Source organism: Macrobrachium rosenbergii, chromosome 55 (genome assembly GCF_040412425.1).
Source record: "Macrobrachium rosenbergii isolate ZJJX-2024 chromosome 55, ASM4041242v1, whole genome shotgun sequence".
Taxonomy (NCBI): Eukaryota; Metazoa; Arthropoda; class Malacostraca; order Decapoda; family Palaemonidae; genus Macrobrachium; species Macrobrachium rosenbergii.
The window spans coordinates 18117980-18135374 of NC_089795.1; the positions used below are offsets into that span (position 1 = coordinate 18117980).

The following is a 17395-nucleotide window of genomic DNA, read 5'->3' on the forward strand; positions in this document are numbered from 1 at the left end:
CCCTGGTTAGAAACGTTCGGGCTAGTCAGTACTTGGATAAGTGACCTCCTAGGAACTCCAGATGCTGTTGGCATCTAGGAGACATCTTTCACATCCATGATTCAAGTCTTGAGCGTACGACTTCTCGTCGTTCTGCCTGATTCATCGGGTGATCAACAATGTATGAGCATTCTGTTTCTAAGGACCCTAAAGGCTACCAAGTGCCCGAAGGCTTTCTGCATTACCACTTAGAACTTCACCTGCAAAGTAAGTGCTGGCAACTTATTTTTGGTTCTGGCTCGGCCAAGAAGTGGTGTCTAGGAGCTCCATTCCACTCCACAGCTGATGTGGTGGACAGTAATACGTTCCGGGTAAGATTTCATAAGGTCAGGGGCATTGGTCTGCCTCTAGCATTCAGGAAGAACCTGTCAGACAGGTACTAAGGATGGGAATGCGGTCACAACAGACCACATTCGCCTCCTTTTTACCTTTGGGACATTGCTTATAGATCCTTGGACTGTTTCCTTGGGTTCTGTGGTGGCTGCTCTTCAGTCGTGTAGATCTCCCAGCTCTTGAGGACAGTTAGCATCTCGCCTAAGGTGTACAGCTGCAAAAGAGGGTGTGTATGTGGGACTAGCCTCTTGCCTTCACTTTTATACTCTTTAAAGGAACGGTTAGCGAGCTGTCTTGTGTTGAACGGGCGTGCATGCAGGTATTCTAGATAACTAAATATCCTGTCTATAATCTAGCTCTTTTTGGATTAATAGATTCATTGAACAGACCCATTGGTTATCTTCAGCTTTACCTGATATGGGTTCATCCAAGCTTATCTTTGAATCAGTGACATTACCTTCCATTTATTCGAAGTCCCGGAAGTCTGGTAACCAGCTACCAATACAGGCAGTCCCCGCTTACCAGTGGCATTGGTTAACAATGACCCGGTTTTACGGCGCTTGTCTAGCGACGCTGTTAACTGATTTTTGGCACTAGTAAGCAGTTTACCGGCATTGGTAAGTGGTTTATCAGCGTCGGTAAGCAGTTTATCAGCGCTGATGTCCAGTTAGCAGTGCCAGTATCCAGTTAATGGCGCCATTATGTGGTTTATCAGTGATATTATCACCTATTTTCGGTTAGTGGTGATTTTCACTTAGCGGCGCTCGGCCGGAAATGGAACCCTCGTCGTTAACTGGGGACTGCTGTATCCACCTTGTTTTAAGTTAACGGCCAGCTCTAGCTTGTGCTGAAAGTAAATCCCATGTGTAAAGACCTCAGGTTTGTATGTTAGGAAAAATACAAATTACTTTAAAAATTTGTCATTTTGAGTTGGCTTTTTTTTTTTTGTTACTTTACAGTGGTTTTATTTAAAAACAATAGGTTAAATAGAAGTTGACTAATATCGGTTTATGCATCTTTACATCAGCCAGCAGCAAATATTGCAATGCTATAAAAATACAGAAATCAATAAAAAAAAAATTGTCAAATCACATAAAAGCAAGTGTTAAGATATAGAAAATAATGTACAGTAATGAAATTTACTGAAAAAATAATTTGAAAGCTTAAAAGTGTTAAAAATTTTGTTTTGTGTTTATGACCTTTGGCTCTACAACACATTACAGGCAGTCCCCGGTTATTGGCTAGGGTTCCATTCTGAGGGTGTGATGATAACTGAAAATTGCCGATAAACGAAAATCAGCAGTTTTCGGGGCTTGTCAGCACCGAAAAGCGCCAATTTTCGGTTATCGGCGCCTCTGTTGGTATGTATCAGCGCCGATAAGCAGAAAGCAGTGATTTTCTATGTTGAAACTTGCCAATTTTTGTTGCTAGACATGTGCTGTAAAACAGATCGCCATTAACCGAGCCCGCCGTTAACCGGGGACTGCCTGTATATACTGTACAGTTGTGTGTATGTAGTTTCAGCATTCAGTCACCAGCCATAAAAATACACAGATCAGTAGAAAAGTGGCAAATCATAAAAAAGCAACTGTAAAATATACAAAATAATGCACTTGATATTAATATAATGTTTATATACTGAATACAATGATGTAAAATCTTGAAAATTTAAAAAAATAGTGTTGTATAGTTCCAGCATTTGGCCATGTGGGTGTTTTAGTTCTTGGCAGTGAATTCAAATTCTGTATGTGGTTGCTTGCATATTAGTTGTAGTGTCTTGTTTTCATTAAATTTGTGTCTTGAATAATTATTGCCATGGCTTCTAAGAAAGTTTCTAGTGCTAGAGCTATTAAGTGTAGTTCTGTTCCTTTGGAAAATAAGGAGGCTATGATAAAATGTTATGAAAATGGTGAAAAGATTGCCATCATAGCTCATTCTTTGGCTTGAATTACCTGACAGTGTTGTCAGTTGCTCACAATAATCTCCAGGGATAAAGAACACCATCATCAACAAGAAAAGAGGCAAGATCTACAAAGAAATGGAACAGCTTCTTTCCGTGGATTAAAAGGCAGACTTGTTAGTGTATCCCCTTAAGCCAACTGTTGATTCAGGAGAAAGGATTGTCCTTGCAGACCTCAAGAAAAAGTCCTTATGAAAAAGATGAAGAATTCAAAGGAAGTGCAGGGTGGTTTATGGGGTTCAAGCATTGACACATTGTGATGTGCCGAGTGTAATTTTATCTTTTTAGTCTGTGTGTATCTGTCTGTATGTGTGTCTATACATACGCATGCATAATATAAGACAATATGCAATATCTCTCTCTCTCTCTCTCTCTCTCTCTCTCTCTCTCTCTCTCTCTCTCTCTCTCTCTCTCTCTCTCTCTCTCTCTCTCTCTCTCTCTCTCTCTCTCTCTCTCTCTCTTTTGCTTATGAGGCTTTTCCTTAGCAACATTCACTTCAGTGTGTGATGTCGTTTCTTACTGAGTTTGGGTAGATGAGACTCTTTAGCCTTGGTAGATAATTCTTGCAGGAGAAGAACACTTCAAAATCAAACCACTTGGTAGAGATCCTTTACCCTTGGTAGGCAGCCCTTCCAAGAGGTTACTCTGAATACAACCCCTGTTCTCGAACTTTGGGCTGTGCCATAACAGTTGTACTGTGGCCATTCATGGTCTTAGGTTTGATTTCCTAGCTTGAGGATACAATAAGGCATTTTTCTTTTGTTCTTTTCCTGTTTTTTTGAAGTGTGTAGGACAGACTGATGAGAAAGCACAAGTTGCGTGGTGGACATTCAGGGAAGCACCATCTTTACCTAATCTTTTCCTTTGCAGCTTTTTATAATTTCTAAATCCATTCTGATGCTTTTTTAATGACATTTGGTCAGCTTTAGTCATCTTTTTAATGAAATTATTGTAAAAACATAAATACTATTGTTGTTGATTTTATTGTTTGTTGCTCAGTTGATTTTTACTATGTTGTGGTTGCAGTGAATCTCTTTATAAGATTTACTTAAAAATTTTTTTTTTAATATTAATTCTATCGAGAGACATTGAACTTACCTCTGGGCCTGTTACTCATTACCATAAGAAAAAATTGCAGAGTACTTTACTCAATTATTCAAGGCTTACAGTAAAATTTTCTTGATTTCCAGAGTTGTAGCCATAACTACTATTTGATGTTTTTATCAGAGACACTTGTAAATAGTAACAACTCAGAGGTTGAATTTTTAATCCTAGGTTTGATGGCTTTGATTTTCTTTATCGTTGTAACACCCCACACGCGCAAGCTATGGCTGTATACACAAAGTTTTCTTTCTTTATATTTGGAGACTGCAGTGCAAAGCACACTGAGTTGCTTAATTCAAATTCCACATATCAACATGGCTGATCTGCTCTTTATTTCTGTTTGTCCTCTGATTTTATCCAGCTAATTAAGAAACCCACACATATTTCTGGTAATAGATTAGACCTCATATTCACGGATGTTCCAGCTATCGTCAAGTCCATGGTCTGTGGGTATATAGGCACTTCTAACCATTGTGCCATTGTGATGGACTTATCTATCAATCAGTATATTCCTAATGCTACCATTAGAAAATCAGTCTCTCTGAAATCTAGTCTATTGGGATTGCATTATTGAAGCTTGTCAGGCACTGCACTTAATATTTCAGATCCTATATCAGATCCAGATCCCAAGAATAAGTTAAATGAAGTGGTGATGGCTATTGTAGTAAGGTGTGTCCCTTGATAGGTCATCAAGATCAGGACAAATGACCAGCCATGGTTTGATGATATATGTAGACAAGTTTCCCATGACAAACAGACCAAATTCAACACTTGGAGACGAAATCATTTATAGTATATGAAAATTACACCATTTTTGTTGAGTCTCGCTGTGCTGTGAACAGAATTTGCAATGTAGCTGAGAGAAATTACAATAATTCCTTAAAGAGAAAGCTTAAAGGAATATTCAGCTTCATCTGTGGTGGACCAAAGTAGCATCTTCTATCTTTGGGTCAGGCACATCTTCCATTCCACCACTACTTACAGATGATGGTAGATTGGTAACTGGCCCTAAGGATAGGGCTGAAATGATTCATTGAGCTTTTGAAGGTAAGCAGTCAGGTGAAGATGTCCCTCTCCTTGATATTTGTCATCCTGAACCTATTCTTATAAAACAGGTTTTGATGTAGGAAAAACCTGTTTTTGGTAGCTGCTGTTAGTCCCCAAAGGAGTTAGAATATCATGGTCCCCCAGGGCTCCTAAAGACAGATCAACCAATCTCAAAGAATTCTCTTACAGTTTGTCACAGCCAGAATAGTGCTTGCTGGCACAGGAATGTAAATAAATAACCAGGATATGTCTTTATCAAATCTGTGAACTAAATTATGGTAATGTAAAACTCCAAATTAAAATATAAATTGTAATGGCTAGTAAATATGAATTAGCAATATTGATATTTGTAGCAAATGGAGTTGCACAGAATAGATGTTAAATTTTAGGCAGTGTATATATAGTTAATTTTTTCTAATTTTTTTTAATACAAAAAAGTTTATTCTGTAAATGTAAAACCAGGAATTCTTATACCACTGCAGTATTAGACTAGCTGGATAGAAGTTATAGGTTTTTATATAATAGCATTATTTTCCCCTCATGACTTGTATAAACAACCTTTATGCTTAAAATGTTGACTTATACAGTGGCCAGAAGCATCCCAGTGCTTAGCTTGATCACCAAATCAAATCAAGTCAGTATACACTGGCATATGTGGTATAATGGTAACTAAACATTTCTTGGTTTTGACAGTAGGATGTGGATTATTCATGGCTTCCACTGTCAGTCATTGTTTACTTACTATCTTTCAAGCAGATAGAATGTTGTGAAAGGATAGCATTACTGCTCAAATGCTGTTTGAGCCAGGTATGAGTTAAGTTAGCCCAGATCAACACTTGCCCTCACCAAGACAGACAAAAAAGACTGGGGTCCTTGCTTGACGAAGATGTGAAGGGGCTTCAGTCTCACCTGATATGCTATGACAAGTATATTTAGACATAGTAATTTCAACACAGAAGCAATACAAACAAACTAGCTCTCACTCTTAGGGCTTAAGTATACAACACCCATTGCTAACATGCACAAACATGTAGTAGGTAACACACAACAACACTCTTCACTGGTTAAGAAAATCACAAGTGAAAAAAGCAAATTCTTAAAAAACTAACAGAAATTACAAAATTCATTCATTCACAAAGCTATAGATTTTAGCAAAATTGGAGAAACATAAGGTAACAAGTTACTACTGAAAGAGTAATGTGTAAATAAGATATTTACTTGGTATTTGCATGATGCAAATATAATAAGTAAATGAGAATGCATTTCAAAAAGTTACCCAGCAAAGCAGTATGTTCAAAACAGAAAGAATATGCAGAAGGAAAGCAATATAAAGTCAAAATTGATAATAAAAATCAAAGTAAAAAATCACAAAGGAATACTTACAGTAATTGCTGAAAGGTGATGTCATATGCTGGGTTTCTTTACGCAAAACAAAAAACCCCAACATATGAACAAAAACACACATGAAAGGAAACTACAAATTGTGACATGAAGAAATGAAAGAAAATGAATTAACCAGTTCCAAAAACAGTAAAAGCCTTGATCTTAGGGAGAATTGTTTTTAGCACAGAGATGTTGATGCTACAGAGTCACTTGGTAAAGAGAGTGTAGTGTGCATTCTCTCACAGGACCAAGCGTGCACAGTGGGGATATTTTTTTATTCTGTATGGATAGGTTTTGGTGTGTCTGGGATTTGACATCCATGGAAATCAGGCAATATATGAATATAGGTTTAGTCTGAAACAAAGATGTGTGGATTTTTGAAACATGGAAATAATTTTCTTCTTTCTTATTTTTGACAGACCCTAAAGTTTACTAAAGAACTAGGCTGTTTTATGAATCTGCGAGCAGCTGTAATTCTTGGAGGGGATAATATGGATGGTCAGTTTTATGCAATGAATGAAAATCCTGACATTCTTATTGCAACACCTGGAAGGTAAGATTTTTTTATCTTTTTAATATTATGTTCTTATGTTTGATCTAATACAGTATTCCCTTGTTTACCAGATCCCTATTATCTGGAACTTGATGTTATACAACACACCTGGACCTTGGATCAACGACCAAAGATATAAAATATATATAAATTTCAGAAAATATGAAAAAACCTTTTTCCAATGGTTGGCAATGCTGCGCGGCCTAAGGAAAATGTTGATAACACTGCTTACACTGATGAAGAGGCTGAGAAATGGTTTTGGGCGTTGGGGAGGCCCGCAGAAGTTTCCAAGGGGGAGGGGAGGTGGGATGGCTGGGTGCCATGGGAGAAGAGAGGCAGTAAGACTGTGAGAGGTACTCACTCAGAGTATTCCAATTCGTTCAGAACAAGTATAGCATTTCAAATTGTAAAGTGATTGGATAGCCTAAATGGTTTGCATTGTACTAACCTAATCGTAGCCAAGTTTTATGCTACAACACCCAGGTACTTCAGCTATACAATTCTAACTCACAATCAAAACCATATTGCGTTGTTTATATTATCCAAGATATAAATGGTACAAACTTACTGTTAGTTCAAATGGCGCATTATATATTCTTAGCCTGAATTGAGATTGGGATTGGCATGAGCACAATCTCTACTTCGTAACTCTCATCCAAAGCACACTCCAAGAAATTCTCCTTACATTTAGATATGCATATCTCCTAAAGGAAATCTCCCTAAATGAACTTTAAGATGAAAAGGACTACTTAAGTGGATTTGAAGGCACTGATAACTATGGCTGAATTTCCTGAGTCCTTCCTAGATACAGCTACACTGCACCGGAGCTGTAAAGAGACTGGCTCTCACGACAGTCCTTGACAACACCAAATGTTCGACTAAACCTGAACCAACAAACAGCCGATGACCGGTACCAACACTATTGCACATATACTTACAATTAAATACACAAAACAGCCAAACACAATGCTTTTCACAACTATTACAAACACAACAAAACATAATATCCTTCTTGTACATAACACGCATTTCCACTTTATGTAAATTTAGAAAAAATCTGTACAATCTCTCTTGTTGAAGTTTGGACACAGAGAAAGAGTTGTTTTGGAAGGTGGGTGGGGCAGGGAAACAGTTTCCCTGGCTGGGAGGGGGTAGGAATGCAGTGTGGGATGGGCAAAGAGGGGTAGGCAGGTGTCTGACTTTGATAGTTTTTTAAATATATATGTAGAATACTGTACTTTATCTTGTAATGAAATACATCAACTGCAGAAAAAAAATAAGAGAGAGAGAGAGAGAAAACAACAACTGAGGTATCACTTATTTTGAAGCCTATAACACACACATTCCCTTTTTTTATATATTTTATGCTATTCTCATTTTTACTTTTGGTTTATTTTCTCATTCTGCATTTATACAACCCCAAAAGATAAGCACATTCATTATCCCCATGCATGTGCCTAGGTTATATATGTTTGCTTTGGATGATGGCATCAAGACAAGTTATAAATAGCACAATGTGTTGCCACCATCGACAAATTTGCATTCTAAATGTTTTTACATAATCAGAGATGAAATATGAACAGTGATAAAGGATTCTCTTGTGCACTGTTATGATATGTGTGATAATCATACTTAGAGTCAACTGAAGTTGTAATGAAAGTTACTGTGTGGTAAATCAAACAAAGCATATAAACATCTCTTACGCTAATATAACCAGAAATTATCAGGGCACTTTTTAACATAGCATTTTCCTTCTTTGTACAGTCGTGCTTGATTAGTTGCTTTTTTGAAATGTTTGTGAGTGGATTGCTTTTGCGATGCTATTTGCCGAACATGTGGTTTTCATTGCATTGCCTGCAGCATTGCAGGTCTTGCTTGTGTTGTGTGTGGTGCTCTCTATTGTGTTTATGGCCCCACCTCATCTTAAGAGAGCAAGGAAGGTGTTGACCCTTCAACAGAAACTCGAAATCAATGGGAGAATGGAGCAAGGTTGGTTTAGGTCAACCTTGCATGATATCAGGGCTTCCCAGGACAAACTGAAGAAATACACGACGGGCTTCGGTAAGAAGATGGCGAAGACTAAAGCCCACAAGGTCATGGCGAAAGGCTGTTATGTGGACATTGAGGATTCACTCTTGATGTGGTTTCGTCAGCAAAGGGCTGCTGGCGTAAACATGAGCAGTGTTGAGTCGAATGCTGCATCTTCGAAGTTTGCAGGCTTGCAAAAGGATGTGTACTTTAAGGCATCCGAAGGTTGGCTTTCTAATGAGAAGACTCCTGGCAGGGAGGAAACAGGATTTGCATCTGACAGGAATTCCTTTTGTTGATGTTGGTTGGTAATGATATCAACCCAAAGAGGGTTTCTATTATTCATATCTCCCAGAAAAACAAATGGACATGTTAGCTGTTGGACAAGGGATTTAAATTCATCAGTGGGGATGACTTCACTAGGTGGTAGATGGAGAGAGCATACTGTGAGTATTACTCTGTTGAATTTCAAAATGCAAGAGCTCATTTCCATTTGGAAATTAAAATGGCACGAAAGGAAACATAGACAATTTTCATATCTTCACTAAATTCAAAAACACCCCTGACTTTAGGTTAGAAGAGAGTTAGAAAAATAGGAAGCAAATTTACTCCTTGTCATCCTCCATATAAATTGGAGATGTATCAGGTATCTAAAAATGGGATTTGCAGATGTGGATGCAGATATCAATTTTTTTAAATTTGCGGATGTGGATGCAGATATCAAGCTTTTAAATATGCAGATATTTGATGACCGTACCCTCATGATTGTGGATGCGGATATTTTGTAAATCTAAATAATTTAGATATATTTAATTTTTAAGGATGACTTTCAGCCACGTTACATAATATTTGATATACTAATTGAAATAGAAACATAAGTGATACTCGTGTGTGTGTGTGTATACTTTCACATGAACATACAAACATTAACAACAATACACGAATGCTTTGGTTGTCTTGGCACGAGGTTATTTCATGCTCATTGCATGATAAGGGTAACAAAACTCAAAGCCATTCTTCACACGCGCACACACACACACACACACACACACACACACACACACACACACACACACACACACACACACACACACACACACACACACACAGAAAGAGAGAGAGAGAGAGAGAGAGAGAGAGAGAGAGAAAGTTTCCTAAAAAATGCAATACCCTTCCTTTTTTATTGCAATTGCTGTAAATGACATGAAATTACTAAAACAAATATGCTTTAAAACAGATATGCTATAACAGACCTACTTATACAGTATATACTGTGTGAATTGTATAATTGTGTATCATGTATTCTGTATAACAAAACCAAAAAACCAAATTTAGCAAAAAAAAAAAAAAAGCTCTACTTTTAGGCACAATGTATGAATATGAACTATTGAACACTGAGTAGGGGGTGATTTCATCTGCATTCTCAAACTGCGGATGCGGATGTTGCTTGCAATGCAAATGTGGATGCGGATGTTAAGAAATTGTCGGTGCGGATAAGGATTTATAAAAAATGCATCTCCAGTTACCTACAATAGTAAAACTACCTCCTCCTTGGACTAAGAATAAAATAAGAATTTGCACACTTAAAATATTTATCAAAAAGTTACTTGTATACCCCAGAATACCATAGACAACATACAATCGAACATATAAGCCGAAAAGGTCCACATTACGAAGTTTACAGAGACAGATCTAAATCACAATGTGGAGTGGGATGTGCAGCAGTATCCCAAGACAAATAATGTGTCAATTCTACCTGATAATGCCTCAATATTCACAGCAGAGTTTTGTGCAATTGCATCAGCCATAAAAATAATTAAAGAAACATAATTCCATAATTTTGTGATTTTTAGTGACTCGAGAAGCACTACTGTATAGAAGCTGTTCAGAATTACAAACCAAGAAATAATATTGTACAGCAAATTAAGTTATTACTCCATAAGTTATATATTAATGGGAGAACTATAGAAATATGTTGGAACCCTGCCCATATAGGGATTAAGGAAAGTGAAGAGGCTGATAAAGCAGCCTGAATGTAAATACCCTTGTTAACGATTACATAATACGTAAAAATAAGTCTTGCAAAAAATGGCAAAATATGTGGAATGAAGAACCTGAAGGTAATAAATTAAAATAAATAAAACCTAGTGTTGGAAAATGGAGTTCATCATACCAAAAAGAGGCATGTCTCCGAATAGGCCATTCTTGACTGAAACACAGACATTCAATGAATAATCCACATAGCCCTGCTCCTGAATGCTCCAAATATAATGACAACAATTAAACATTTTTTGTGTGAATGTCCAGAGTATAATCAGCAGCGAACATCAAGGTTTGGAAGTAAACCGAGCAATGAAATATTATCAGAAGCTTCAACATTTGAAATTAATCCAATTACAAAGTTTTTGAAACATTGTAATTTAATTGACAAGATATAAATAAAAGTATGAATAAAAACAAATCCCATGGGCCAGCCCTGTGAGAGCTGATAATCAGCTTAGTGGTCTGGTGTAACTATTTTAATAATAATAATAATAATTGCCCAAAGGATTTTTTCTTGAATGAGGCAAGATGTGAAGCAAGGTAAAGTTAGAAAAGAGGGGCATGTATGTAAGAAGGGCTGAAGAGATCGATGAAAAGACAAAGGTATAAAGGAAAGTAGCTTGTGATAAATAGATGCTGCAAAGAACCTTTAGTAAAATCTACAGTTTTACAGCCAGGGACAAAGCAAGAAAGAGCAAAATGGTCCACATTCACTACGCAGATTTGAATGAGAAACTAAGCTATAAGAAGGTGCAGAGCTGCCATACCCAAAATAACTTATGCTAGGGTAGAGGAAGATGTGTAGGTTTGTTATGCAACTTAGAAGCTTCAAGTCATATTTGGGAGGTAAGTTTACCAGTCTCTTGAGGAAGTAATAACAGACAAGAAGAGGAAATAGTAACCTGTGGTCACCATAAGAGCTACTTCCTGCCGTATGGAACCAAAGAGATTATTTGGCATATGTTTTGAATGTACCAAACGTGTGACTAATACACTGAACCAGCATGACTACCTTTCTCAATTTACTGAATTTTTTTCTCTAAGGAGTCTTTGAGGCAGTATTGTGGTCAGAAATATTCATTTTGGCAAAACAACTTGCAGTATTGGGTATCATACCTAGGATGAGGGACTCCTGAGATGAAATTGTATGAAGAATACACCAGTATATGCAAATAAGGTCATAACACAGGATATAGTTGAATGTGGCTCCAATATATTGTTCTCTGGGAAGTTTTGATGAACTAAGTGTACAAGAGTCTGTATAAAGTCCAAGAAAGTGACCACGCTATGAGTGAAGGAATGTGATCTGCAGAGACTAAAGAGAACCCATGTATAGGCTCAAGTAAGAGACCAATATATATGTGATTTTTCTGAAGGACTGAAGTACTAGGGAGGCTCATTCTGCCTTGAAGGGAAATTGACAAGGATGCAGTTGTAAACAGGTTAAGTTGGCAGTGTGTTACCATTTAACTGAAGCTTTCCTAAGCCTGGAGTGAACCTAGAAATGAAGTTTTTATAGAAATCCATCAGTCATACAGATGTGATCCCCAGCTGACTGGCTTCACTTACAAAAGAAGAGGATCACTCTCACAGTTTGTAGATTGAGCATGTAGCCGTGAGATTGACGGTATTAGTAGGTAGGCACTCCTTACACAATTGACAAGATTATGATAAACTAGCATGATGGTCTGAGAAATTTGGCAGAAAAGTGTAGAGGATAGAGGAGAACTCTTGGAAACTAATATGCCAAGCTCTTAGAAGCTTAAAGAAGCCTCCTCAAGGAGTTAGTGAAAGAAGGAGAGGAAAATAAACTATTTGTATTGGGATTTGGTCTCCTTAGGAAATGTGTAGAAACAAATAACAAAAGTGAGACATAATAGTGAAAAATTCTTGAGGACATGTCTTTGAGAGCTGTGAAATGGAGTTTGAAGAAAGTGTAAGAAAACAGAATTTCTGTCTTCCTCCCAATGTAATGTTGGACAGTTTCCAATTGTATTCTGCTACAGTAGATTCAGTATGTGTTAGACTGAAATCCTTGGTAAAATAATCTGCAAGTGATGAACAATGACTTACACAAAGAAGATTCAAAACAAAGGCTGTCATTCTTTCTCATCATGCCACAGCTTCTGAAATTTACCCAGAGGTTTATCAGAATGGCCTGTCATGTTATTATGAGATCAAAATTGAGGCCAGAAATTCTGATCTTCTAGTGGTGAAAAACCTACACCGAACCAGGTATTTATTACTGTAGCTTTGGTTGACTCAGAGATGGTGAAAGGAGCAGTAATAACAGCATGGACACTCAGCATTTTCTTCTAAGCCATAATCAAGTACATCTAGCCATCTAGTTGAAAACCATTTAAGCAAGCATTAATCAACTACGTAATGCAAAAAAATTGTTGTCTTCTCAGTGATGGTATCATCAGCAGGAAAGTCACTTAGTGTGAAAGCTCACTGTGTAACCTTAAGATGTGTCGTTACTTTAAAAGATTCTACCAGGTCATGAGAAATAAAGTTGAGCTTTTAAGACCATGATTGTATTCATGGACTGCTGAAAAATGGCTGCTGCAGACAAAGTAAGGTACAACAAGCACATCCAGGTGTGCAAGGGATGGAGCAACACTTCTTAAGTTGCTGAAGTTAGTTAAGATCATTTTGAAGTAAAGGTACATTGTGTGCATGTAAGCAATCTGTGAAATCTTTCTTGCACCAAAGAGCTTACTGATATCCGTGTTTACTGATAAGTTCAACAGGCAAACCTTTTTGATGAGAGAGAGAGAGAGACAGACAGACAGACAGACACTCACTGACAAGATACAGTTCTGTGTAGTCCAACAGACAGGCAGAAACTCATCATCATCATATCATATCCTGCCAACATTGTATCCACTGCATAGTGGCCTGATTGCATTCGTAGAGGTCCAAATCTGTACAGATTGGCCCATGTTCACACCCACTAAGTATGTGATCCATTGTCTGGATGGGATGACCACATGGGGACTCAGCATTGAGGGCAAGACCCCACTTATGAAGATTGTCTCCAGTCCTTCCAACTCTAGCTCTTGCTTGATTAAGAGTTACCCAATCCTCTCTACAGAGGTTTGTTCCATGGGGAAGATACTCACATGGGCTCTGGATGGCCTCACCCAGGGGGCAGTGGTCAGTTTCTCTCCAGCGTTCTAGGCGGTAAGTTGCTGACTCCCTGGGGTCAAGGCTGGTGGTGGTTATGAAGCTCTTTCGGGATTTCAATCTTTGCCTAACCACCTGGTGATCATAGAGCAGGTACCTTTCATTCTTCTCTTGTTTATATTTTTGGGTCTTTGAATGGGCTGTTCGGCGGATGTTCGTTGGTGCAATGCCTGCCAATCTATAGAGTACTAGAAGGTTACTCTAGAAGGTGTGTTGGTCTTAAGGCAGCAGTAATTTTGCGACATGCTTGATTGAGTTTGGTATCAACTTTATAGGAAAGACATGATCTTTCTGAGACTGGTGAGCAGGATTCGGCAGTGGAGTATGTGAGTGCCACAGCTGTTTGTCTTAGGGTTTGAGGATATGTTCCCCAATTTGAATTGGCAAGTTTGCTAAGGATGTTATTCCTGGTAGCTACCTTCTTTACTTTCCTTACATGCTCCCTAAAAGATAGTGTTCAGTCTAATGTAATGCCTAAATAGACAGGGAAGCTATCATTCTTCAGTTTCTTATCATTCCATGAGATGTTCAACTCCCTTTTTGACTGGTAGTTTTTAAGATGGAAAGCACATATGAGTGGCGCAGTGTAACCGCCGTTTTTAAAAATGATAAAAACGTTTTAAAGTTTGCCAACTATGAAAACGCTTATAAAAGAAAAACCAGCCAAACGATTTCTATGAATCATACCTCATTTTAAAGGAAATTTATTCGCCTATTACATATGCAAAAATCATTATAGTATGTTTTGTCATTTAGCCACAACCACAAAAGTGAGGTAATGTAAGATTGTAAAGTGTTAATGAACACAATGAAAATGTTTTCATACGGCAATTAAAGCATGTTTTGTGAAAACAACCTAAAATATTTATCCTAATAATGCTCTAAAATTATTATTATAACATATCTGAGTAAAATTTCCATGAAAATATTATAAAACAAAAACATCCTCCTACATCCACCCACGCACCTCCACTGGTTGCCGCTTGCCTCCTTTTTATGACGAGTCTTATGATGTAGCAGTGAGAACTCGCTAAGGGCGAAATTTCCCTTTGTTTTGCATGGATTTTTGAACCTTTTGCCAGTAACATAAAGGGGACAAAAGTGTGTGTACAGGATAGTGCTGACTTTAGCTGCTCGCTCACAATAAAAACCAGTTCGCATGGTGGCGCTTGCCACCTTGTTACGCCGCCCTCATATATACCTATGTTTTGTCTGGGTTGGCATTTAGGAAGTTTTGCTTGTAGTATTCATTAAGATCTTTCAGAGCATCTGATAATTTGCTTTCAGTGATAGTAAATAAATCCGACAGGATGGGTAGGCACAGATCATCTGCATATATAAATCTAAGGATATCACTAAGCTGTGGTTGATCGTTGGTATAGATGTTGAAAAGCATGGGGGCCAACACAGACCCTTGTGGGAGGCTGTTTATCTGTTCTCGCCATCTGCTTCTCTTGCCGTCCATTTCGACAAAGAAAAGTCTATTACTCAGCAGTGACTGGATGATATGCACAATGCTAGAGTTGTGAATAACTTTGGCAAGTTTCAAAAGAAGTAACCTGTGGTTCACAGTGTCATAGGCTGCTGTTAGGTCAACAAATACTGCCCCTGTGATTTTCCCAAGATCAAAGCCATCCTCAATATACTGAGTGAGGCTAAGTACCTGAGAGCAGCAAGATCTTCTTGCCCTGAAGCCAGCCTGGTCTGGTGTCAGTTGTTCTTTGACAGTGGGAGATATGTGGGCCATTATCATTTGTTCATACAGTTTGTATAAGATGCAGAGAAGAGATATTGGCTGATAGCTCTAAGGGATCTTTGGGTCTTTGCCAGGTTTTAGTAAGGCCACAACTTTAGCTCTTCTCCAAAGTTTTGGGATCTGGAATGTTTTTACATAGTTGTTAAAAAGTGCCACTACCCATGATTTAGTCTTGCTACCAAAGTGCTGTTTTATATCAGATGTAATGTCATCCAGCCCAGCAGCTTTTCCAGGTTTAAGGTGTTTTATGGCTTCTTGGAGTTCTTCAACAGTGAATGGTTCAAACTCCTCACTATTTTCTTGCATGTCACGTTTCATTTCGTCCTTCATTCTTTTGAGATATCTTCATTCTTTGTTATATGGCTTTCCATTAAGTAAGAGTTGTTTTGCTGCTGTGTTAGGTGTTACTGCAGCTATTCTTGTTTGGGTGTTCTTATCCGAGTTCAGTTTACTAATTGTTTTCCATGCTTTCTTACTGTTCCGAGTCATATTTGTGCTGGTCATCAGTTCTTGCCATCTCTCCTTTTTCTCGTTGGCTACAGAGGCCAACAAAAACTCTTAGTTCAATGGTGTATTGGGCAAACAAGTCTAAATTGTATGCTTGTGTATATTCCCCACAAATCTCTTTACCTTGGTCTGTGATACACAGGATATAATTATTTCTGCTTCCTCTTGGAATATGCTTCCTTGACACTGTCCATACAAGTTTCTTGAAAAGTTCATAGTTGTCTGGTTCTGGTTCATCCAGCTCTGATGTGAAATATTCCCACTTGATTTCCGGAAGTTGAATCTTGGTATAGGTTTAGACTCAGAGCTCTGATAACTGGTCTAATGTTAACAGCAATAGGCCTGTGTTGAGATTTTAGAATTTGGTCACCGACTGATTTTTCAAAGTTTGGGTAGTGACAAGATGACGCAAATGCCAGGTCAGGATTATATCTTCTCTTCCATCTTGTGCTCATAAAAGATGGTTTATCTTTTGCATTATGAAGAATGGTTAGGTTGTTATTTAGAGCCCATTCTTGTACAGCCTCTCCGTCAGTGTTATTCTGGCTCTAACCCCATATGGTGTTGTGGCTGTTGAAATCTCCAATCAATCCCATCATCCAATAGTTCAGCACTCTTCATGATAAAGGCTTTTTCCTTCACGTATATTGCACTACCGTGGACGGTATTTGGGTGGTAGATTGCCAGATGCATGCCTGGCATTTTTGGTGGTGCTGAGTCCTTATGCATCTCCTGAAGACATAAAATGTCCACTTTAAGACTGCTGAGAATTTCCAATTTTGCGGCTGAGAGGCCTTCTGCATTGAAACTCCTTCAGGTTTGACATCTTAGGGGCCAAGGGTTTATCCTTTTACCACCCCGCAAAAGATTCAGGTGTTGCGCGTTGGTCTCTGTCAGGATTAACAGGGCCGCTACGAGAAGGCTTACTACTTGCCCCCAGGCAGAAACTGACAAGATATAGTCTACACATTATACTTTTTGTCCATGTTATTGTCATTTCGATACTGTTTAATTCTAATTTCTTTTAAGTGACTATTATGTGTAATTAAGTAACTGCAAACAAGTACTCTCAAATTTCATATTGAGTTTATTATTTATTTTTCTTATTATGGAGAAGCTGGGATTAATATCCTTTTAAAACCCATTAAATCCATTTTTAAAAGACTGTTTGTTATAACAGGCTTCTTTGATTTCATATAGACCCAGTTTGCTACATGTTCGTTTCATTACTCAGTAGTGGAATTTTTGCCTAAGCTAGTGCTATTTGTTCCTGATAATAGCAGACCAAAACTTATCAAAAACACTAGAGGAACATATATTTAAATGTTAACAAACAAGATGCAATTGGTATACCAGCAAAGCATATCACATCAGATATAAATATAAAATAGAAGTTATTCAGCCTACCTGGTACTAATTAAATTAAGCAATAATTGTTGGAGGCACAATGCAC

The 17395-nt window shown here is 37.9% G+C and overlaps 1 protein-coding gene across 3 annotated transcripts in view; it reads left to right on the forward strand.

The window, feature by feature from the left end:
• LOC136835492 (ATP-dependent RNA helicase DDX54) overlaps positions 1-17395 on the forward strand; it is a 241468-nt gene that overhangs the window by 58857 nt on the left and 165216 nt on the right. For all 3 annotated transcript variants that reach the window (XM_067099067.1, XM_067099068.1, XM_067099069.1), the window contains exon 5: positions 6286-6419. In XM_067099067.1, the coding sequence (XP_066955168.1) occupies positions 6286-6419 (134 nt within the window). The remainder of the gene's footprint in view (positions 1-6285; positions 6420-17395) is intronic.